The 25,543-nt window shown below is 38.7% G+C and overlaps 1 protein-coding gene across 1 annotated transcript in view; it reads right to left on the reverse strand.

The window, feature by feature from the left end:
- Window positions 1–25,543, reverse strand: part of LOC574589 (MAM and LDL-receptor class A domain-containing protein 1) — a 69,354-nt gene that overhangs the window by 21,460 nt on the left and 22,351 nt on the right. The window contains exons 19-45 of the mRNA XM_030994049.1: window positions 24,772–24,940; window positions 23,808–23,948; window positions 22,908–23,170; window positions 21,975–22,209; window positions 21,407–21,490; window positions 19,288–19,457; window positions 18,821–18,947; window positions 17,738–17,887; window positions 16,938–17,194; window positions 15,893–15,983; window positions 14,809–14,940; window positions 14,066–14,214; window positions 13,462–13,584; window positions 12,383–12,617; window positions 11,260–11,486; window positions 10,775–10,898; window positions 9,835–9,951; window positions 7,877–8,017; window positions 6,895–7,151; window positions 6,329–6,413; window positions 5,654–5,782; window positions 3,632–3,778; window positions 2,994–3,094; window positions 2,226–2,487; window positions 1,566–1,721; window positions 853–975; window positions 126–244 (exon numbers count right to left, since the gene is read on the reverse strand). Coding sequence (XP_030849909.1) covers window positions 126–244; window positions 853–975; window positions 1,566–1,721; window positions 2,226–2,487; window positions 2,994–3,094; window positions 3,632–3,778; window positions 5,654–5,782; window positions 6,329–6,413; window positions 6,895–7,151; window positions 7,877–8,017; window positions 9,835–9,951; window positions 10,775–10,898; window positions 11,260–11,486; window positions 12,383–12,617; window positions 13,462–13,584; window positions 14,066–14,214; window positions 14,809–14,940; window positions 15,893–15,983; window positions 16,938–17,194; window positions 17,738–17,887; window positions 18,821–18,947; window positions 19,288–19,457; window positions 21,407–21,490; window positions 21,975–22,209; window positions 22,908–23,170; window positions 23,808–23,948; window positions 24,772–24,940 — 4,314 coding nt within the window. The remainder of the gene's footprint in view (window positions 1–125; window positions 245–852; window positions 976–1,565; window positions 1,722–2,225; window positions 2,488–2,993; window positions 3,095–3,631; window positions 3,779–5,653; window positions 5,783–6,328; window positions 6,414–6,894; window positions 7,152–7,876; window positions 8,018–9,834; window positions 9,952–10,774; window positions 10,899–11,259; window positions 11,487–12,382; window positions 12,618–13,461; window positions 13,585–14,065; window positions 14,215–14,808; window positions 14,941–15,892; window positions 15,984–16,937; window positions 17,195–17,737; window positions 17,888–18,820; window positions 18,948–19,287; window positions 19,458–21,406; window positions 21,491–21,974; window positions 22,210–22,907; window positions 23,171–23,807; window positions 23,949–24,771; window positions 24,941–25,543) is intronic.

The following is a 25,543-nucleotide window of genomic DNA, read 5'->3' on the forward strand; positions in this document are numbered from 1 at the left end:
TTATTGACAACTTGTATAGAAGATCACCTGCCTATAAAGACCACTTTTCCTGTCTCCATTGCTCTATAGGCTGTAATAACTACCTTCACAATCAAACAATGAATATTTAATGTAATTTAACTTACCTGATAGAAGTACCAGAAGTCAAAGCGACAGTCAACGGATGTATCAGGGAGGATAGGGCTTGTAAGTCTTGCAAACTCATTGAACTGACCATTACCAGGTAGAACCCTCATGTAGAATCCTACAAAAATAATCACAACAAATACTATTAGAAATGAGGCACCGATTTAAACACAAGATATTTAAGATGCTATAGATTGAGAGACCAAATTTGGAAATAATGCCTGTATGGTGTTTGGGGACTGATCTTCAATTGCTTCAATGTAATTGTCGAGTCTACATTAAGACCTGAGTTCTCGCCTCCATTCATGATGTTTATCTACATATACAAATCAGTAGAAGAGATACATGTTTGTACTAATTATTTGTTCTATTACATGAAATATATATATATATATATGTATATATTCACAATATTTGAATCTCTACCTACCATTATCTCCCTGCATGTTCTAATAATTATAATACTGTCAAATGATTAAGAACGACAAACACAATAAGTACCATAGCGCTTACAAATATATGAAAAGAGGACAACAAATGTACAGTCTCACAGGAAGTAGATCACTGGGGAAAAGGTAAGTTTTGAGGGATCTTTTGAAGGTGGCAAGACAGGTAATTTCCCTTATGGAAAGAGGGATGCTGTTCAAAGTCTTTGATGTGGCTACTGCAAAACGTTATACGTGTATATACACCGTATCTTTTACACTATCTGACTGGTATACCTACCACTATCTGCCTGTACACTGAGTCCTGGTATGGTTCCTACATCCCCTGCCTCCTGCCCCCATGCATACTGCCCAAAGCTCTCATCACGCCACCCGCACAGGCTGGTATCAAACTGGCATGGTCCTGCATATGATGAGAATAGTAATGGTTTGAGGAGAGCCAGATGGACATTCAGTCATAACACTTTACATTTAATCAACAACTCTTTTCATTACCTCAGTCCCTCCATGCTTTCAAAATGTGGTGTTGGAGGAGGATGCTGAGGGTATCCTGGAAGCTGCATAAATCAAATAATGTTGTCAGTAACCAAATTGGAGTGAAGGTCATACTATTTTGGACTTTGGATTTTGGACACATTTCTAGGAGAGGTGACAACCTGGTGAAGACCATAAGGTCATGTTGAGGGTCAACAAAAACGTGGTAGGCCAAAAGTTTGAGGGGCTGACGGAATAAAAGAGATTACTGGCATGAACATCTGCACAGTTCATTGCTATGCCCAGGACAGAAGAGGTTGGAACGTCATCATCAATAGGGTCACAAATAGTCAGTCATGACTTGTAGGACGACACCGATTATTACGCCAGTATAGATAATAAACTAATATATGAAAAAATAATTTCAGAATAAACACCGTGAAAGGCTGTGGGCAAACTTGTTGTAGAACTGTTGTTGATAGCAAGTTTCATGAGACAGGGCCAAGAACGATATCTTACCACATAAAGCCTCATCCGAATTATCCGGACAGTCTTGTTGGTAATCACAGTACTGATCACTGTCGATACAGGTCTGATCAGCACACTGCCATTTACCAGCCCCACATGGACCAATGGTTGTAGCTGCTGGGGTAGTGGTACCGGCTGGGAGCCCACCTAGACAGATAATGAGATGAACAAGGACAGTCTTTCAGGGCTTTTTTATCTTTCATTAGAAACATATTATTGTGAGCATGGTCTTTAGCTGCAGCTCTGTGTCAAAGGCATCGTTTAACAATGATTAATCTGAGATGCACGGCCCTACGTGTTATCAGTGTCTGTGATACGGTGTTATATTAAAGCCCTAAAAGTGTTGTGCCTCAAAATTATCATGTAGTGCCTCAAAAAAGTTAAAGAAGAGGGGTTCAAATTTTTTAAATTTTAGTACAAAACAAGTGGAGAGCTGCTGGTAACAAAAGTATTTCATGAAGAGTAGCAAATTTACACATAAGTATGATCAGCCAAACAATAACAAAATCAGAACTTTCATATTGCATTTTCCCATGTTTTCAAAGATCTCTTTCCTTATTTTCTTTTATCAAAACCAGTTTGACTGTTGGATGGAGGTCCCCATCAGCAATAAATGTGTTAATTCTCTAGAGATGAAGCAGTAGAGCCTACCAGTGGTTGTAACACAGTCAGGTGTAAAGGACGTATCATCAATTCCTATATCTCCATAAGGACCATCGCCTCGGATCGCCTCTATTACAACCTGGAAGTTGGGTGACCCTGAAGCCGGTAGGTCGACGTCTGCAAGCTCCCAGTAATCGTTGGAATGGCCAGTCTTGGTGAACAGGGTGGTCATGTAGCCTCCGATCGATGTCCTCATGAAGACATTTAGAGTGCCCATGTTGGAACCAAACATGTGATACCAAAGACGGAACTGAAAATGAGGGTGAGAATAGACCAGTTCACCGTTATCAACGTTCCAAATGCCCTTCTTACATTTATATCTCATAAAAAGGTTGCAAAAAATGATTGATTGCAAATTATACTTGACCCATTTCGTTTTGTTGGACTCTGGAATTCATTTACTTACTTTACAGTTGCAATTTTCATTGATAATTTTTCTTCAAAAGTAACCTCTAAATTCAATTATGATATCCCCCAACCCGGGTGACATGGGCATACATGCTAATGCCTTTTTAAGAATTCCATTTAGACCTCTCTCACACTTTCCAATAACGAGGTGGGTTATTTCATTACAACAGAACGTGTATATGAACAATTTACTAAAGAAAATGTGCCCTTAATGATAAATAGAAAAATACACATTCATCAACATAGAAAGTAGAGGAATATTAAATACAACGCAGTTGGAGAAATCACACAATAGAATATTAGAGGAGAGCATGGAGTAAAGTTAAAATGTGAACTGCTCAAACTTACCCTACACTCAGGACCATTGGAGCTGTACACCTGACTGATCAACCTAGCGCTATCGCCCTCATTGTAACCATCTGTGCTTGCATCCATTACCATATAGTAACCTATCACAGAAACACAATCACCATACCCATTACCATGTACACATGTAGTAACCTATTACAGAAACACAATTACCATAACCTTTCTATATAGTAACCTATTACAGAAAAACAATTACAATACACATTGCTATTTAGTTACCGGTAGCTATTACAGAAACACAATCAATACCATATAGAAACCTATAACAGAAACACAAAGCCATTACCATATAGTAACCTACTACAGAATCACAATTATCATACCATTAAAAAGTAAACTACTTAAAAAATACAATCATCGTCCCCATTACCATATAGTAACCTACTACAGAAACACAATCATCACACCTGTTACTGTATCGCATTTTATCCATATGAATGAAACATCTCTTAACTGTAGTGATACCAGAAGGCACTATTATTCCACGGTCATACCAAGAAATGGATGAGTTAATGGATGAAATATGTGGAAACAGGACATGTTGCACAGTATCGTCCTTTTCATTGCTATCTTGAAAATATTCACTCTGATTGAGATCAATGAGTAAGTGGGCTTACCAGTATACTGAGTTGTGTGGTCTCTGTATGGCCCTGTCCTGGAGTTCTTATCTGAAGGTCCGTTCATCCTCTGAAAGTCGATATCATCCAGGCTATCCTCACTCCAGTCACACGTATCATCCTCAAAATCACAATTATCATAATCCTCTGAAAAATGATGAATACAAATAATAATGGTAATAATACGCCTATTTTGAATGACACCTATCCCATTATAACTTCTCTATGTGCTCTGAAAGCACTTTGGCTATTATTACCCCTGCTTTAGCTCCAGCAACTGTACCATTCAGTGCATTCAAGGAATGCATACTACCATGTACTTACTTACTATACGTGGGTTGAATAGACAATGTATAATTTTCAGAGGTAATGATGCTATTGTATCATTCTCAAAAATAATTAATCATAATCTTCTGAAAAAGAAAGATAGGCAGAAAGTACTATTCCCTAAAAGAATATTTCGCTTCAGACTCCAATGTAATGAAGAATATTTTTGTTTTTATCCCTTCACTAACTTAAGTAATTTGTTAAACCACAGTATGTTCATATCAGCATTAGATAACTCACTGCAAGTGAAAATAATAAAAATTGTCACATGTTTAATCAGATGAACAGCCTTTGGAAAATCCATAAACAAAAAATTTCAATGAGTGATATAGCAAATTTATATAACCCAGGTATTACTTAAAGCGCAATGCATTCATAGCAGCAGTGGACATGTAAATGTAACTATCACCTAAAAATGTATAATGGTTCCTATATTAGTAGAAGTATGTTTGATTATTACGTGAACAAGAAATATTTCCAGAGGCACATTGTAGGTTTTTATCTCACATTTTTCAATATTTCAATCACAGTGTGTTTATATCAGCAGAAGATACCTAACTGTACTGAGATTATCAGCTGAAAAATAACATAGGGTTGCTCTTTTAGGGCAATGATTGTTCACATGAATAGTTATTGGCCAATCCATAAACAAGAAATTTTCAATGAGATAGCAAATTTATATAACCTGAGTAATACTTAACTCTTAACCTGCCACCCATACAATGCACCCAGCGCCACAGTGCTAATCCCTATTGTGCCAGCCACAAATCTCCTGTGTGCCAAGTTAATTTTAAGGTTGATTCAAGCGCGTGTTATTTAAATCTTTACAAAAAACAAATCGCTAAATTACTCGAGAAAATCCTATCTGACTATTGTATACAAAAACGCGTAATCCAAAGCCGATAATCTGATGCACAGATGGTACTTTCAATAGCGATGCAAAAGTACTCCGCACGGTGCAATGGGCATGAACAATGACTGTTTTTACATATGCGCCCTTGCGTGCACAAAGCAGAGTATCGGTGGCTCGCTAGCATGAACGTGGCATTCAATCGATAGCGCGTTCGCGTGCACAAAGCACTATAACAATAGCGCGCTAGCAGTCTCATGGCAGGATATGAGTTAAAGGGATCGTTTAACAATATTAAATCTGAAATGCACGGTCCTATGATATAGTGTTAAACTGAAGACCTAAATAAATTGCGCTTCAACATGATCAAGAAGTGCCTCAGAAAAGTAAAAACCTTTGAGTAACCGGTTTTACCATACTTGTTTTCAACGACAAAAATACACGGTGGCGACGGGTGATTCGCCCCCTAAACCTCTAAAAATCAAGATGAGGGCGAAAAAAAATCAATATATATTGAAAAATTGCCCCCGCCATTAATTGATATTCCCTAGGAATTAATAAATCAATTTATTGATGTGTCTGAGTGAAATCTCCGTTCCAACTACCAACTCGAAAACTAGAAACTTCCATCAACATTTTAAAAGTTTTGTGATTGCAGCGGATCGGCGGTTGTACCTAGCTAGATCTACAGCAGTATCCGCCTAAGCTCCCGGCTGCCCAGGCCGCCAAAAACGGAGTACATAGTAGTTTTGTGAAGACAATACATACGCAGTTCGCACACATACACAATACACTAAAGCATTATTTAAATCACAGTGTACTCATATCAGCAGTACATAACTTACGGCATATATTCACAGCTTCATCAGACGAGTCACCACAGTCATCAGTGAAGTCACAGAGTCGTCTTGTTGTGATGCAGGCATCATTATCACATCGGAACTCATCACTCTCACAATCCTGAGTTTGAGGAACTGTACACAGATTCCATTGCATGAGATATCAAATCAATTTCAATCAATATCATGTAGATGAAAAAAGATTATCTATTACATACTACTTGGAATAATATACCACAGTACATAAAAACATTAAATATTTGTTAAACTCTTTAAAACCTAAGTTTAAAGAGTATTTATTGCTAAATGTCTTAGATATAAAGACAAATTTGAATATGGTTATAAATTAAAAATTCCCTGCACTAATTTTTTTTCATTTTAGTCAGATCATGTCTACAAGTGGTACCAAACTTTTTTACCATCTCACCACATTCAAACTCATCTTTCATTTTTTAATATTGGCTTGTTATGATATAACATTAAAAACCTGGAAAAAAAATTATACTTTCCATTTACTTCCATCTGCCTCACGAAGGCAACAGATTTTAGAGAAAATTAATGTCAAGGTTTTGTTATCACAATAGGAAGATACTAGGCTCAATGCTATCAGTATTGACCCTATATGCATTATTTGTATTCCATCTCCTGGGTAAGGGGAGGCATGCCAGCAAGATGCCTTACCTGGTAGTGCGCATGATTCCATCCTGATGTCATCAATGGCTATATCACCAAGAACTTCAAATGTTCGGACGGACTGGAACTTGACCTGTTCAGAGAAAAAGGAAATATATCATGGATCTTTGACTGCTTGTAGTCGAAACTGATGCCTCAGCCCTCAGAGCGATTTTACAAACCAAAACAGAATCAAATTTTTCTTAATTCAAGTTAGATTGTATTCAGGTTCTCAGAATATCTAACTTACTATATTTTTATCTCATGCAATTAAAAGGATTTGAGAATCCCATTTAGCTCTTCATATTCAAGTCATTCCTAAAGTCATGCCTAACTTTACGCACAACTTTATGAAACACACCCAGTCTCTTACATTCATATCTTAATAATAGCTTTGGAAGTATTACTGATCTTACATTGAATCCGCATGACTTTACGAATGAATTGAATATGAAGAGCTAATATTCAAGTCATTCGTAAAGTCATGCATAACTTTACGCACAACTTTATGAAACACCCCCAGTCTCTTACATGCATATCTAACTACATAGCTTTGGAAGTATTACTGATCTTACATTGAATCCACCAGGGATTCTTCCAATCCCAGCGATTCCTTCATGCCAGTAGTCTCCCTGGTCTCCAGTCTTAAACCATGGTATCATCAGGAAGGTTTCCTCCTGGATGTAGAGCTGTAGTGAGCCTATGTCCTCTCCATACATGTGAAACCAGAAGCGGATCTCACAGGTTGCTGCGGCATTGTTGTGCATGCGGGATGAGAACACTGCATAGGCTGTGCCTGAGCTGGGCGTGGTTCCTACGTACATGTACCAACCTAGGATGTAGAGGAACGATAAGAGAGTGTACATTCAGAAATGGAATGCTCCCCAAGGAGCGTAAAATGTGCATACATTGTGTTGCGGATAAGCCTGAATCAGATGACCAGGGTAATAATATGTGCTGCGCCTAGAGACAAAGTATTAGGCGCATTATAAATGTGAGCTTTTATTATTATTATTATTCACTGTCAAACCTGTCTTAGCGGACACCTCTATATACACGTGTTGAAGAACCTGTCTATAAAGGACACCTGTCTACAGTGACCACGTTTGGTGTTTCCCTTGGGTGGTCTAAATAGACAGGTCTGGGCCCCGTCTTACAAAGAGCTATGATTGATCCAAATCAATCGTAAGTCCTCCAATCAATCGCAAGTATGCAATCTCCTATCTCTTACGTACATACTTGCGATTGATACCAATTGCAAAGTGCAGATTGATATCAACTCTTTGTAAGATGGGGGCCTGATTGTACCAACCTCAGGATGTACACAAAAGACATAGTGAATGATAGGAGGGGTACATGTTCCTTAACCTACTGACAACTGAATCCTCTCATTCAAATTAAAGTCAAGTGTAGTAAGTCTGGTGTAAATTAACACAAATGGTGTAACACTCAGTGTGATGTAATCATAAGCAGTTTTGTGTGTTCGAATCTGATTTGCAATTGTAATTCAAATTAACACCTTAGGTGTAACACACAATACAGTGTTAACATATTTACCTGCAGCGCTCAAGGTAGTGTGGTCATAAGCAGGTCCGGTGTTAGAGTCCGGTGTAGCCCCTTGGTGTCTAATCCATTTATAAGCACTGGATCCAGCGTTCCACCATCGGCATGTGTCTTGTTCAAATGTGCATGCCGATCCTGTGTAGCAATATATAGTAAAGAAGAACATCACATTTGTTTTATATACATATATGACGCTGTTTAAAATATGAAAATTCTCATAAACTATTGCTTTTCGTGGAGGTCCATTTCCATGTTTATATTGTGCGATCACAAAAATATCCATGTCATGTTTCAAGATATACTTGTTGACAAATTGTCATACCAGGGGGTGTTTCACAAAGATCTCAAGTCGAACTTAACTCTAAGTTGAATTTAAACATTATTTGTAGACTAAAAATAAAAGATCTTCAAAAGCAAAAATTGAAGTATTTTAGACTTTTCATAAACTCCACATCAAGAACATGAAATCTCCTTGATAACAGAAAATATGATTGATTTGAATCATCATTTTATGCCTTTTAAAATAACTTTTGCAAAATATTTTCAAAGATGCTAACGGCTTTCCATAGTTGTTAAGTCCAACTTGGAGTTAAGTTCGACTATATCACCAGAACATACAAGCCCACTGAGAACTGAAACAAAAGAAATGAAACAAACTTAAACCGTTGAATTCTCCTATTTTTACAGGCTTAATAAACAGACATCCAGTTCCCATAAGCAATTGGTTCCTCGGTTGATGCTGATTTCTCTAATCCTCATAGGCTTAATACAGAGATCATCTGGTTCATGTAGGCAACGTGTTCACATGTTGAATACCAAATGTCTTGTTCCCATAGGCTTAATACAAGGATCACCTGGTTCATGTAGGCAACGTGTTAACATGTTAAATACCGCTTGTCTTGTTCCCATAGGCTTAATACAAGGATCACATGGTTCATGTAGGCAACGTATTAACATGTTGAATACTGAATGTCTTGTTCCCATAGGCTTAATACAGGGATCACCTGGTTCATGTAGGCAACGTGTTAACATGTTGAATACTGAATGTCTTGTTCCCATAGGCTTAATACAGGGATCACCTGGTTCATGTAGGCAACGTGTTAACATGTTGAATACTGAATGTCTTGTTCCCATAGGCTTAATACAGGGATCACATGGTTCATGTAGGCAACGTGTTAACATGTTGAATACTGAATGTCTTGTTCCCATAGGCTTAATACAGGGATCACCTGGTTCATGTAGGCAACGTATTAACATGTTGAATACCGAATGTCTTGTTCCCATAGGCTTAATACAGGGATCACCTGGTTCATGTAGGCAACGTGTTAACATGTTGAATACTGAATGTCTTGTTCCCATAGGCTTAATACAGGGATCACCTGGTTCATGTAGGCAACGTATTAACATGTTGAATACCGAATGTCTTGTTCCCATAGGCTTAATACAGGGATCACCTGGTTCATGTAGGCAACGTATTAACATGTTGAATACCGAATGTCTTGTTCCCATAGGCTTAATACAGGGATCACCTGGTTCAAGTAGGCAACGTGTTAACATGTTGAATACTGAATGTCTTGTTCCCATAGGCTTAATACAGGGATCACCTGGTTCATGTAGGCAACGTATTAACATGTTGAATACCGAATGTCTTGTTCCCATAGGCTTAATACAGGGATCACCTGGTTCATGTAGGCAACGTATTAACATGTTGAATACCGAATGTCTTGTTCCCATAGGCTTAATACAGGGATCACCTGGTTCATGTAGGCAACGTGTTAACATGTTGAATACCGAATGTCTTGTTCCCATAGGCTTAATACAGGGATCACATGGTTCATGTAGGCAACGTATTAACATGTTGAATACTGAATGTCTTGTTCCCATAGGCTTAATACAGGGATCACCTGGTTCACATAGGCAATGGGTTAACAAATATACTGTAATGTACATACCGCAGTCAAGCTCATCCATCTGGTTTGGACAATGTGGGGTGAAGTCACAGAACTGTGTGTAAGGTATACAGGTCTCTGCACTGTCTCCACACAAGAAATCACAGTCAGATGGAGGGTCTAGGTCAATGGATATAAAATATGGGTTTTATTATACTAATAATAATAATACAAATATTAAAGGTAATACAAAGTTTTCGGGAAATTTTGAAAATTGGCTGGATAGTGATTCTTTACAATTTTGATATATTTGGATGACCCTGTGGATGTATTATAAGCACTAGAAAATGTAGCCCCTAAAACACTTCTGCTTTCCAGAAAAATTGAATATCAAAATTTACCGGTGCTCCGGGTAAATGTTGATAAATTTTAAATAGCGCTTACCGCCATACAATGTTAGCTGCGAACATGAAAATCTCAGAGTGTGTAGTTGTGGTATGTAATTTCCAAACGGGAATAGCCAATCGGTCGATTTTAGTCAAGAAACATTGTTTTATGGCTTAATTAATATCTTGACCTTGAGAGGGAGCTATGCAACATAAACAGTTTATTATTTACAATTTCAAAACTTTATACTCGATTTTAACCGCGACAACGATCACTGCTTATTGTAGGATCGCATATGCTTCTAATATGTTCATTTGAACCAAATGTATGACTCCATACCAAAACTTTGTATTACCTTTAATAATAACATTTAATATGATAATAATAATAGTATAGTATTAATAATATAATACAAGTCAACGCAAAGCGTAGCATCCCCTCACATGGTACAAATGGCCTATATACATCAGAACAAGTTACCTCCATTGGAATAATATATTACTAGGCAAGGAAGTTAACCACATTTTCACATATATAATTAGGTGTTTTTGCACATTTAATGAGCTATGACCTTTCACCCTTGGCCTACATACCAGTACCATATTATTCTACATACCTGGGCAGTCACCATCATAGAAAGTGATATCATCCAGGGAGATATCACTTAAGTGCGATGAGCCTACCGTAGCCTGGAACATCACCTGATACGAATAGGCCTTGCTGATGACATCCAATGCAACCTGTGATTCAATAAGGGGAAGAAACAGATAGCTTCGGATAGGATGATAAATGGAGGACCTGTAATGTATTGCGCAGCAATTTGCGTGATGTACTACCCTCCCATTTGATGCACAATATACCTAGCATACTACATAGCTATAATCTTATCTAGTTGGTACTCAGCAGAATTTAAGTAATCATTTTGGCGATTTCACTTTTGCTCGTGCACTGTTGTCTTGTGCACAGTTTTTGTGTGGTACCTCAAGGTAATATTAATACTACAACTTGATTCCCATTATTGATTTACCTTGTGGAATAAGCTCCAACAAGAATATCTCTAGACTATTGCAAATGTCTACGGTGCTAAATACCAAACCTCACCATATCTTGCCGCCAAGCATCCCCTTTGTTTCCGGCCAACGTCTTCAACGTTGTGACCAGAGTGGATGTATCAGCTTGTGACTGGACGTCCAGGTTGCCTACGCCTTCACCATTCATATGGTAGTAAAACTCCACACATCGCTTCTCGGTTGCAGTGAAGTCACCTGACTTCAAGATGGCCACCTGACCCTGCGTCCTGTCCGATGCTTCTGTATAGATGTACGTACCTGTATGGTATTTTGGCAGTGCAAGAAAAATAACCATAGCAATGTTCTTGATATTTGTGGATGATTTAAATCAAATAAATAATAGAAAGTCAATATAAATACAAATAAAATTCTCCTGTAGATGATCATAGAATACTGTACGAAACGTAAAGTACCAAAGATTTCTTAGCGAAGTTCACTACCATTTATATGCCTCTTATGCCCTTTGAAAGAATTACAAGGCGTAGCCCTGAAACCTTTGCACCTCACACACACACCGCCTGAATAATTGTTGCCATTGGGGGTAATATGATTTTTTTTCAGTCTGGTGTTGGTCCGACGGGTGACAGATGTACTAAGATTTACGTGGTTCTTTAAATTCAAGACTCTGGTTTGCCTAACCTCCACGCAGTAAAAAATGATGCCTCCGCAGTAGAGCGATTTCACAAACCAAAACAAAAGAAATTTTCAAATTCAAGCTTAATTGTAATCCATTTACAGGTTCTCAGAATATTGTGATTATCGTACCAGCTATTTTTCATATACATGTATGACCCTTTTATCTTTGACCTCAGAACCCTAAAATCTAATCAGTTCATCGGCTCTGCAAGATACATACAAGGTTTAAGTTTGGTAGGAATCCATCTATCGGTTCTTGTGATAACGCGATCACGAGACATAATACCTCTGGCTACATCGTAACGGAGGCATAAAATTGCACACCCGTGCAATAGTTGATTATCATGTGACCAACAATCCTCCCCCAAAATGACAAGGATCTACTTAGGTTTTGCATAAAATCTATTATTCTAGTCATGTAGAGTGATTAAAGAGAAGGCTATAAAGAATGACATTACCGGTAGCATAACATAAGTAGTTAGAAGTAGAATTTATTTTAGTAAAAAATGGTGGGTTACCATAAGCTGTCCCGAAAGTGTGATCGACCCCTGGTCCGGTACCATCAGAGGGTGTCCTTCCCTGGATGCGCTGCCAGTCAAAATCATCAGTCGTCTCCTCGTTCTTCCACGTGCACAGACCGGTCTCAAAGTTACAGTCGCCAAACGGAGAGCATGGGTAAGTGCTGATAGAAAGATCGTCCAGAGATATGGCAGCATTCTGGGTGAAGTCCATAGTGGAGGCTTGGAATCGAATCTGTATAGGGAAGCAATGTGCCATAGAGATGGTATTCTGTATGAACGACTCGTTTTCCTACCATATGGTCATGTGAGGGCATAGGCAATTACTAACACAAATGCTTTCGTCATCCTACCGGGTCCCCATTTCTATCTTGGGTATTGAGTGGAAAATGTAGATTAATGCCTTGTCAAAGGACATTACTGCCCTGTTGGAGATCGAGCCATGACCTTTGAATTTCAATTCAAGTGCTAAAACCACTCGACTACGACACTTCTACTGTCTGGGACTGTGGAGAAGAATAGACAAAAGAACACCTTTTGGTCTGTTTCCTCCTACCGTTCTAGAATCTTTTAACCTCAAGAGGACGATGAAGAAGGAGGAGCAAGAGGAGAAGAAAATTTCTTCATCTTCATCACATGCCAATCATTCTTATGAGCGATTCCATATATCTCCCATAGCAATGAAGAAGAAAAGAAGAAGAAGAAGATGATGAGGAAGGAGAAGAAGAAGAAGAGGAGAAGAAAAAGAAGAAGAAGAAAAAGAAGAAGAAAAAAGAAGAAGATGAGTATGAAGAAAAAGAAAAAAAAGATGAGGAAGGAGAAGAAGAAAAGGAGAAGAAAAAGAAGAAGGGGAGAAGAAAAAGAAGAAGAAAAAGAAAAAGAAAAAAAAGAAGATGTGGAAGGAGAAGAAGAAGAGGAGAAGAAGAAGAAGAAGAAAGAAAGAAGAAGAAAAAAAGAAGAAGAAAAAAGAAGATGAAGAAAAAAGTGGAAGATGAAGAAGAAGCAGTAAATAAAAGAAGAGCTAGAAAGAAGATGAAGGAGGACGAGATGACGAGCAAGAGGAGGAGAAGAGTTCATACCTTAAAAAGATCATCGGTATTATTAAGGTTCATCTCCATAACATGCCATTCATCCTCATGAGCGATTCCATCCATCTCCCATAGCAACGTAGTTTGTCCACTAATCACATGAACTATATAAACCTGTTAAGAATCAGAAAAGCATGGAGAAAAATGATAATAAAATTGTGTTGTTTCAGACAATGATCATAGTGTAAAGATTGTTTTCAATTTGTGTTAATTAACAATCTGAACAAAAATCATACTATTTATTTAGTTCTTTCTGACCATATTTTTCTAAAATGATATTTTACCTATAAAAAAAAAAAAAAATATATGTATATTTTTGTTTTACAAGTTATACAAACTTCAGGTGAAAAAAAGTAGTTTGTTTATTTCATCAAATCAGCCAAACAGATGAATGAAATTTTGAATACTTTCTGTTATTCAATTTATTAAATATACATGTAATGGGATAAGGCCATATTTTCAAACTGAATATGTGCAAAGTGGGTGGTGAAAACGTTGTACAGTCGAACCTGCTTTAGTGACCACCTGTCTATGAAGCCCACTTTTCTTGTCTCCCCTGGGTGGTCTTTATAGACAGGTTTCACTGTATTATTACCTGCAGTTGGCAGATTTGAGAGTTGAACATTGAGTACCAGAATTGGAAACAGTTGCCTAATGGTGATGTTGGTGGTAGGGGACCGGTTTCCACAATGGCAAGATCCTTGCTTGATGACAGTCCTGTCATGTCCGCAAAGAAGATATGTCCTATGTGCGGAAAGAGGTAAGAGAATCAAATGTAATAATAATAATAATAATAATAATATTAATGATGATAAAACATTGCTTATTAAGCGCTATCTACTGAAGGCTCTAAACACTTCATGTAGCTGACTATTAAAAAGGACTCTATGACAAATTCCTTAGCCATTCACTTGTATTCAATATTTTTCACATGTTTCTTTGGTGTCTCTCACTTTTCCTTACGTTACCTTCCTTCTATTTCTTGTGCTTAGAAATACTAGTACGAAGCGCTTTATAAATATAATATATTATTATTATTATTATCATTATTTATATACCCCCCGTCCCTATGAAAACAAGAGCCAACAAGAAAGTAACAAATTAGAACTTAATAGAGGCTGATTTTGACCAAGGATGATTGCTGGTGATGGATTGAGTCTGTGATGAATATTACATGAGTTATCACTAAAAAAAAATACAAATAAACCTACATATTACAATACAAAAACTATATACATCAATGTGAACAGATAAAGTTAATCATCACAAGCAATTTTTAATACTGTAATAAATGTGTTTTAAGACAAGTTTGTACGAGAGGATGTTTCTTTGGCTTACCATACTCAGTACGATAGGTGTTGTCTATGGCAGGCGCAACAGATTCTGAATTAGCCTGGATGACCTCCCAATCAAACTGATCCAGTTGGGTCTGACTCAGGTAGCATGCTCCATTCTCAAAATCACACATACCTAAGGGAGAGAAAGTGAAACGGAAGGGGACATGATAGTGTGTTGGCCTGGCAGGCAAATACATGTACAGTCAAACCTGTCTATGAAGATCACGCAAGGGAGACAATAAAAGGGGTCTTTATAGGCAGGTGGTCTTTAAGTGTACAGTCAAACCTGTCTATAAAGACCATCCAAGGGAGACAAGAAAAGTGGTCTTTGTAGGCAGGTGGTCTTGATGTACAGATTCCTGTAGTACATTTTCAATGAGAAACCATTTTTAAGGGAAACAAAAAATGTGGTCTTTGTACACAGGTGGTCTTTCTACACAGGGGGTTGTTAAAGCAGGTTTGACTGTATTTGCAAGGGGACACACATAAAAATGGCTTGCACATGTCACATTACATCACAGAATTACATTTTAATGAATATACATTCAATGCTACTGTAATATATTGAGAATCACGTTTCTTCTAAGAATAAATGATGTCTGTTCATTTGCATAATCAATATATTGATAATGTGAAAGAATGCAGACAAAATTAGAAATTACTTTTTCCTGTATAGTACATTGTTGTTAATTTACACTTGTATGCACCTGTCATTTAAAAATAAATCATACCAATCATCATCTTTTGTTACAATCTTCTGTATCTTCTCTTTTACACTGGGGAGGTTGTCTGTTGAATTGGTAGGGAGAGGAATCTAAGCCCAGGCCATATCAATATATCGCCCATGTGATCACATACATGTACATACATAATACAAAATCCACCCCCAATATAAAATTCAACCAACACTTTTTCTTCAACCATTGATTTTATAGATATTTTTCTGGTTCAGTCAATAGTTAATAGCCAAAATGATTTGTGCACCGCTGGCTTCCTCAGCCTTGAGATAATTGCTCTGTAGAAAACCAGACTGGTAAATTTGAGGCCCAGGAAATGAAATATGTAATTTCTCATTTAAGACTTACTTGGTGTGGGGCAGGTACCAGGATGAAATGAGATATCATCTAAAGCAATATCACCCATTGTGTTGGGTCCATGGACTCCTTCAAAGATTACCTGAAACATAAATACAAAATGAGATATCAGTCATGCAATGTATTAAAAACTGCATGAATTAAAAGCCCCTCTTAAGTGATGGGAGCCCCAAATTCACCAAAAATTTGATGGCAAAATTCACTTTAATTGTATCATAATAAGAAAGAGGATGTCATCTTAGACACACTTGTGCAAAGAGTTCCCCCCCTAAAAATGTGTTTAAGTACACAATTTGGGTTTTCTGTTGTATATAGAAAACCTAAATTGTGTATTCTTTCATCAATATTCAACTTAAAACATATTTTTCAAAAATCCTTGCAGTAAAGTGTCTTCAATGACATCCTCTTTCAGATTATGATACGGTTTAAGTGAAAATTTGCCATCAAATTTGTGGGGCTTCCAACACCTGAGAGGGGCATGAAAATGTAATTGTATTGATTGCTGTAAATCAGATCACAAGAGGGCTTTCATGGTGGAAAACCATACTATTGTGGCGTAACCGGGCTCTGCCGGGGTAGCGTTCTGCCTTGCAGTCTCTCAAAACTCGGTCCATGCTGTCGACAATCATTCATCAACTATCTCTCAGTGGGCTCTCACAAAGTATATCGTGTAAGAATAACGTGGACTAGCTCTCATTTTCATCACTCCCGCAATCACTGAATGTCTGACAGGAACTCAAGAAACAACACTTGCACTGTATCTGCAGTTCAAGTAACTTTACTCATTCCTGGTAACGGACCTGTCGCAACGACAGCTCAACGCTGACTCACAGATAACAACTATATAGAACCTGTCCCAACAACAGCTCAACGCTGACTGACTGACATCTCACGCTGTACATGTATATATCTCACAATTATCTATAACGCCCTCTACGTCTTACTAAATTACTGGGCTAGTTATGTTACACTATGTATGACACCCCAAACCCTCTCTCTATCTCGTCAGCCATGAGCCTAACAACAATGATCTCACCATGTAAGTCCCTGTATCAGTAAAGTGAAGGTGAACCTGGTTCCATTGAGGTCCTCTGGGCTCTGTCTCAGTCCACACAGCCACCTCTACCTCCCCTATCTTCTCATAGACTGTGAGGGCGCCGAGGTGCTGTCCATACATCTGGAACCAGAATTCCATGCAGTATCCGGTGTCATCCACGTTCTTCAAGAGTTCAGAGTTCAATCGGGCGACATCATCAGGACTTCCATTGGAAGTTTCAATGTAGATGTAATAACCTGAAAAGATTTATAAATATCATTATTATTTTCATCAGTTTCATTATTAGCATTATCAGTAGTAGTAGTAGCAGTATCATTATTATTAATATTATTATCATCATTATCATTATTACTATCATTATTGTCATTATTATTATTATTTTTTATTGCAACCAAAATTGCAACCGTTTTTCCCATGTTTAAAGCCCCCCTAAAGTGTTGGGGCCCAAAAAATTGAATGGCAAAATTTCACATAAGTTGCATCATAATGTGAAAGAGGATGTCATTTAAGTCACATTTCTGCAAGGATTTTCAAAACAAATGTGTCTGAAGTTGAATATTGATGAAAGGATACAAATTTAGGTTTCGATCTGCATACAACAAAAATCCCAAATAATGTATCCTTCTATCAATATTTGGCTTCAACAACATTTTTTGGGTGGAAAATCTTTGCAGAAGTGTCTTAAAATGACATCCTCTATTGTGAAATTTTGCCATCAAATTTGTTGTGCTCCCAACACTTTAGAGTGGCTTTAATCTGCATGTCTCTATCGTACACACCTGTTTGGTCTCCTTTGGTATGGTCTGAGGCGGGTCCTGTTCCTGCACTATCGGTCTCTCCTGAGGCCCAGATCCAGTCAAAGTCATTGCTGCTATCTTGAGTCCAGGTGCAGAGACCAGCTTCAAAGTCACAGTCGTGAGAATCAGGCGCTGAGGGGATAGAAACGACCAATACATGACCAATACAAGGAACAATATTAATAAAGAATATCAAATTCAAGGGCCCCGTTGCAATAAAATTACCATTGATGAGGAGGCGCGATAGCTCAGTCGGTAGAGCAGTGGTCTCATAATCCGGTGACCCGGGTTCGAAACCAAGGCGATGCGCTAGTGCCCTTTGGTAAGGCATTAATCCTCATTACCAGGTCCATCAGAGAGAAACTAATTTAGCTGTCGGCCGTCTGGTTGCTTACTTACAAGCATTAATGCTTTCTTAGTAATCAGGTAAAATGACCACCACCACCACACAGAATATCGTGGAGATGGTAACTTTGCCATCAATGGGAACTACCATCAGTGTGATGGTAACAAGGCTCAACAGCCAATCAAAATCAAGGTTTCCATGGTACTTACCATTGATGGCAAAGTTACCATCAATGGTAAGTTTTGTGCAACAGGGCAAAGGTGTAGATATCAACTTTAAAATCACAATCGTGAGAATCGGGTGCTGATAGTATATAAACGACCAATACACGACCAATACATGAAACAAAATATCAATAAAGAATAAGATTGTTGTAACTCTGCCTGTATTTGAGATTATTTTGTCACCTTCTGTGTAGGATTGCAGTGTCCTAAATTTAGAAGTAGAAATTGTCGTTTCTGGAACTGATATGGTAAACTGCTAACTTACGGAACATTGCGGGAGGCGGTCTTTGTGTCGGAGGTGCGATGGTGATAGCGCAGATGGAAGCATGTAATCTCCTTCCACTTTAACTAACATCGCATACACTTCATTAATGATACAGTGCTTCACAAGGGCAGTTGAAGCAATATAATTCATTTAGAAAAATACAATATATATCATTTAGAAAAATAAGTGGCAATTTTCTGGAACTGATATGATAAACTGGTATTACTTACGGAACGTCGGAGGTGGCCCTTGGGTAGGAATTACGATGGGGATAGCGCAGATATCAGGATGTAGGAACATGTCATCCAGAGCAATATCACTGGTGTAGTTATACCCAACCACAGCTTCAAAGGTAACCTGCAACAGGTACATGAAAGATAAAACATTGTTTAGGTTGAACTGAATTTCTTTCCATATTTGTAATTATATTAACTAACAAGTGTGAAGGTAACTAGGAGCTAATAATGCTGTAATTCATTACTCCTAAATTGTCTGAGAATTTGTATGACCCAAATATCTACAAATTGTCTGGTCATGAAGGGACTTAACTCTGTGTAAAGGTAGATGAGTGTACACCCTCTTGGCTCCAAACAGACTGAATGTAATTGGCACATCAAAAGTGCGTAATACACTGAAATATACTGCAAACGTAGTCCATTTCAAATCATCAGGGAAAGGCTAGAAAGATTGGTTTTACCCAGAACGTTGTGGTTGCATCCACATCTATCTTCCCTTGCAGCCAGACGTCACCCTGGTTCCTACTCTTGGTGAATAGTAGCTTGGGTGATGTGGTAGCGGTGGTGGTATAGACATTCAGATCACCAACCCCTGCTCCATACATGTGATACCAAAACTCCATGCACCGACCTGGAATAATAATAATGACAATAATTACAGTAGTGGTGGTGGTGGTGGTGGAGGTGGTGGTGGTGGAGGTGGGAATGGTGGTGGTGATGGTGGAAGTGATGATGATGACGGGTAGCGGTGGTAGTATAGACATTCAGATCACTGACCCCTCCTCCATACATGTGATACCAAAACTCCATGCAACAACCTCGAATAATAACAATAATACTAGTAGTAGTGGTGGTGGTGGTGGTGGTGATGATGATGATGGTGATGTGGTAGCGGTGGTAGTATAGACATTCAGATCACCAACCCCTCCTTCATACATGTGATACCAAAACTCCATGCAACAACCTCGAATAATAACAATAATACTAGTAGTAGTGGTGGTGGTGGTGGTGGTGATGATGATGGTGATGTGGTAGCGGTGGTGGTATAGACATTCAGATCACTGACCCCTCCTCCATACATGTGATACCAAAACTCTATGCAACGACCTGGAATAATAATAGTAGTAGTAGAGGTGGTGGTGGTGGTGGTGGTGGAGGTGATGATGATGGTGATGCGGTAGCGTTGGTGGTATTGCCATTCTTTGGAAAAAAAAAGTATTAAAGCAATCGAAAATGAGAAATATCAGCCCAAAAAGGAAGTAAAAAAAAAGAAAAGAAAACATTTCTGACCGACCAAACCATGTTTTGGCACCTAAAGGACAATACAACTTTTTTTTTTTTTTGGGGGGGGGGGGGGCCTTTATTACCCTAGCTTTATCATACGGCGCTCTAGCATTTCAAGGAATTTATTCCTGCCAGGTACCCATTTACATCACCTAAGTTGAGTGTGACAAATGTAGATGAATATCTTGCCGTGGCACGCTCTCCATGCTGCTGACTTACGAGCTTTCACATCTTTTTCTGGCACAGAAAAAGATGTGAAAGCTCGTAAGTCAGCAGCATGGAGAGCGTGTAGCAAGCTTGGAAGAATCTGGAAATCTTCTCTTCCTAGACAGTTCAAACAACGTTTGTTTGTTGCTACAGTTGAATCTGTGCTTCTATACGGCTGCGAAGCATGGGCAGTTACAACAAAGCTGGCAAAAGAATTAGATGGTTGCTACACCAGACTTCTTAGGACAGCATTCAACGTGCACTGGAGCCAGCATATGACCAATAAGGAGCTGTACGGGAATCTACCAAAAGTATCAGAAAAGATCAGGGAAAGAAGACTACGTTTTGCAGGCCACAGCTGTAGGAACATCAATGAACCAATATCTCAGCTTTTACTCTGGAAGCCTAAACACGGGAAGAACAAACCTGGAAGACCTCATCTTACTTATACAGACCTACTCAAGAAGGATACGGGACTTGAACTGTCAGAGATAAACGCAGCCATGCTGGACAGGAATGTGTGGATGGCCATCACAGCTCGGGCAGTTGACCCGACTTAAGCAAGTAAATAAGCAATATCTTGCCAGAGAACATTAGTGCTGCGGCGGGACCGATCCACAGTCTGGTGACGTATCCACTCTGCCACGACACCTCTACATAATAATAATAATTTTGTTTACCCAGGGAAGCCTCATTAGCAGCAATGTTTTTTCTTCCTGAGGGTCCTACAATTATTAGCCCATAAATTGCCAGGTACCCATTTACACTAGGGTGGAGCGTGGCAAATGTGGATTAATTCCTTACCTAAAGAAGTTATAGTGCCAGGCTGGGATTTGAACCCTCAACCTTTGGATTGAGTGGATGAACCACTATATCATGACACCTCCACCCTGTAATGAAAACCACTTGGATTTTTGACAGAATATCCTATACTTTAAGTATCATCAGAGCTGAGTTAATGAGAAGGCCACCTGTTAGTGACCTCGCTGTGTGGTTTAATCCCTTCTAGCCCAGTAGTATTGACGGTCTTTAATAAACAAAAATTCTTTGGACAAAAAAAAGAAAAAGAAAAGATAAGACAGCACCTACCTGCAGTTGGTGAGAAGTGCTCACTAAGTAGCCAGGCTCTGCTTCCTGCTTTAGGGCCAGACGCTTCTATGAAGACATAGTGACCTGCAAGGTGACAAGTACATTCTCAATATAGCTTCTCTAACTTTGTTCAGTAAAATCAATTTGTTAGTGAATTTCAATCAACCACTCAGCAACAAACCAGCTAGCAGTTTTCACTAAGTAGCCAGGCCTGCATGCTTCTTTACGGTTAGATGCTTCAATGAAAACATAGTGACGTGCAAGGTGACAATAGTTCATAGTTGCAGTCTGAGCATGAGCAGATGACGGTTATTGCAGACCAAATTGTGAAATACACAGAGACAAAATACTAGATACGTGCTCATGAAAGTTCACGGCTAGCACAATCCTACCATCCTAATATACCATCCTTATGACCTCACCATATCTGGTCTGTAGTGTATGGTCAATATCTGATTATATCTACCAATACTTGCTACATCATTATGACCTCACCATATCCTGTCTGTAGTGTATGGTCAATATCTGATTATATCTACCAACATTTGCTACATCATTTTGACCTCACCATATCCTGTCTGTAGTGTATGGTCAATTGATGGACCCGTATATCCTGACGACGTGATGCTCCCTCGTATCCAGTCCATATTGTCATCGTTCTCGTAGTCATTGACGTAGCCGCACATGTCGTACTCAAAGGTACACGTCCCCTCGGGTAGGCACACGCGGTCGTCGATGTTCATGTCGTCGATGGCCAGATCGCTATCAGAAGAAGGAGTAGATGATGTCGCCTCGATGTATATCTGGGGAAAAGCAATGAAAACATAATCGCAAATATTGGAGATTTCTCAACAGATGCTAGTGGGGGAAAGAACCTTTGCTCATGCAGGGCCTTTGCCTTGTAACGCTTTCCCTCGAGAGATTTGTAATAGCAGATCAGTTGAAAAGTTTGAAAATAATCTTAAAACTAATCTTAATCAATAAATAATTGTTCTTCACTAACCAATTGTCAAACGTTCTTACAAAAATGTAAAACCTCTCATTTGTTACTTTAATTATTATAACCTTCATAGAGTGGTGAAGTGTGACGTCATCAAAAATCTATTTTTAGAATTTATCATTTTTTTTCTTCATTTTCCGAAAGAGCATAACAAATAATGTCCAAATGTCAAAAACCAATTGAATATGTTAAGTATTGGCTGAGATATGACCATCTGAAAAAATATATGTCATATGGGAACTCGGTGTTCTATGCTCTGGCTCCTCATGGTATAGGAGCCAGAGCATAGAACACAATTCCTACAGGAAATCTATTTATTCAGATGGTCATATCTCAGCCAAAACTAAACATATTCAATTGGTTTTCGACATTTGGACATTATTTTTTATGCTCTTTCGGAAAATGAAGAAAAAAATTGAGAAATTCTAAAAATTGATTTTTCTGACGTCACAGCTTTGGTACTCTATAGACTTACATGAGAATATGAGACAAGAAACTCACTTTGTAACTCTTATCAGGGTTCGGTATGATTTCCACCTGTGCTATCATCCACCTGTCACCTTGGTCTCCGCCCTTGGTCCAGCTGGGGCTAACAAGCATGTCCCCATCATCCTGCTTGTAGACTGTAAGAGTTCCAGGACTGGATCCACTCATGTGATAGTAGAACGACACGCATCGAGGACCGGTGTGGATGTAGTCCTGGCTCTGTAAGATGGCCGTCTCACCTAGGGTGTTTGCACTGGTGTCCACATACACGTAGTGCCCTGTTTTAGAGATCAGAATAATAATAAATAATAATAATATTGGCTTTTATATAGCGCTTAGTACATCTACGATGTCTCTGAGCGCTTTACAGCTATTCTATTAACCAGGTGATTGTATTCAATACTTGCCCGCACACAGTGTGCACAATCTCCATTCCCTTGGGGAGCATTCCAGCCAGGCGTTACTTGACGCTTAAAAGCTGTTTGACCAACAAAGACGGTCGCATCGTACCGGGTACCCATTCGGGTGGAGAGTAGCAGGTGCAGGGCCTGTATTCAGTAAACTTCTTAGACGTGTTTTTTTAAGTCTAAGAAAAATGTTTTAGAATTTGTCTATGTTAAGAAGGTTGCCTTAGCCATATTCTAAACATGGTAAGCACTTCGTTTTAGCCAAGACGACAGAAAAGATAAAATTCTTAGCCCCAATGCTTTGATAGAATACACATTTTTGCTAAGACATTACTCCTAGCATTTAATTTTTTTTTTAGATTTCATTCTTGAGAAGTTTATTGAATATGGGCGCAGGAATGTAAGGCCTCCTAATTCATTGTCTAAGAGAACTGAGTAGTTCTACCGTTAAAACTACTTTACAACTGCTGCATTATTTTTAACAGTCATGAAGAATATTAAACTTTACCTGAGTTTGTAAATGTTGAGTGATCTACTGAGGGTCCTTTCCCTGCGGCAGAAATGGGAGTTCCCCACAACCAATCAAAGTCATCGTTACTGGAGTCTAGGTTCTCCCAGTCACAGAATCCAAGCTCAAAGTCACAGTCAACTGCAAACAAATTCAACATTAATTAACTGACTTTAAAGCCCCACTGCACAACTTGTAGCTACTTGCACCCTCTATATAACAAACAATGCCTAATCAGTGCCTTTTGGTCCCCCATGATCCCTTTTTTCTTACATTAATTGAAAGCTGATTTGAGATAACAACCTGTCACTGACCTTGCAGGGAGGTCTAATCCCCCTGGCCAAACTAGTGCAGATGGGTTTTAAACCTTACTGTAGTCCAGGATCTGACCGGTTCTTTATATATTCCCTACACTTGATTCAAGCCGCCGAAGATGGCGAACGAACTGATACGCTCACCAGCCCTATGATGCAGCCTAAGAACTGGTTAGGAATCATGCCATCTTCCGCTGGCAGCGGGTAATTAGGGGGGGTTGCATTGCGTTGGTGTTTGAGATCAAAATAAAAAGGCCAGATTCTGGAATATCCTTGCTGTTGATCCTCTTATGTTTACTTTGAATGACAGAAACAATAGCGTCCAGCGGCACAGAATGAGTACATCTATTGAGGGGGGCAGTGGAACGTTTGGGAAGAGCTGGATTTAATAGGAAAATGGAATGCGAAATTACAAGGCTACTGATTAGGGAAAAGGGTGAGGGGGTGATCCATGCATCTTCTTTACTTGTCCTTTTCGCCCTCACTTCTCTCTGGAACCATTTTTCTCCCTTTTTGTCACCACTTGATTGGGGGGGGGGGGGGGTATAGGGACGTGCCCATGTGACCCTGGTTAACTGTGCCTATGTGCACATTCTTTGCTAATATTGTTAGACCCTTAATGGGTTAAAGGTGAATGCATCTAAGCTTACTTGATCCTGGACAGGCGCCAACAGTGAGGGCGGTATCATCAAGACCGATATCGCCGTAATAGTTAGCTGCCCTTGTCGCTTCAAGAACCAGTTCATAGTTAGAGGAGGTGATGATGTTTCTCTGACCGGGCAGCCATACGCTAGCTTGATTACCCCTTTTAGTCCAGACCTACATGTATGTGGAGCAAATATATATTATTATACAGATATTGACTGGCAGGGGGTGCAATATAACATTATTTGGACTGCTAAAGGGACTTATATTTCCAAAGTGGTTATATTTTCCCAAAGGGAAAAAAAATGGTGGAAAAACTCATTTCAAGGGGATAAAAAATTCATGTAAACACAAAATGGAACAACAAAAAATGACCGTCGGTAATGGTGTAATGTGTGCAATTGGGGACATACAGTTCTCAAGAGGGCGACATGCATTGATTATAAATATATTCATTTTACCAGATGGTTAATATAACACTAAAAAGAGACCGACCAGGAAAATATAACAATTTGGATCCTCACAATTGATATATACAGACATTTTAAGTACAATCTATAAATTCATAATATAACATATGAACAATGTTACAGACATTTCAAGTACAATCTATAAATTCATAATATAACATATGAACAAACACAAACTAAAAATCATTTGAACTATATTTTCCTTTTCTCCGATATCTCCTTCAATTTAATCTTTGTGAATCTGAACCTTTTCTTGTTTAGGGTAAAATTCTATGATGACTTCACTTCATAAATGATGAATAATTCA

Source organism: Strongylocentrotus purpuratus, unplaced genomic scaffold (genome assembly GCF_000002235.5).
Source record: "Strongylocentrotus purpuratus isolate Spur 01 unplaced genomic scaffold, Spur_5.0 spur5_scaffold_20, whole genome shotgun sequence".
NCBI classification, from domain to species: Eukaryota; Metazoa; Echinodermata; class Echinoidea; order Camarodonta; family Strongylocentrotidae; genus Strongylocentrotus; species Strongylocentrotus purpuratus.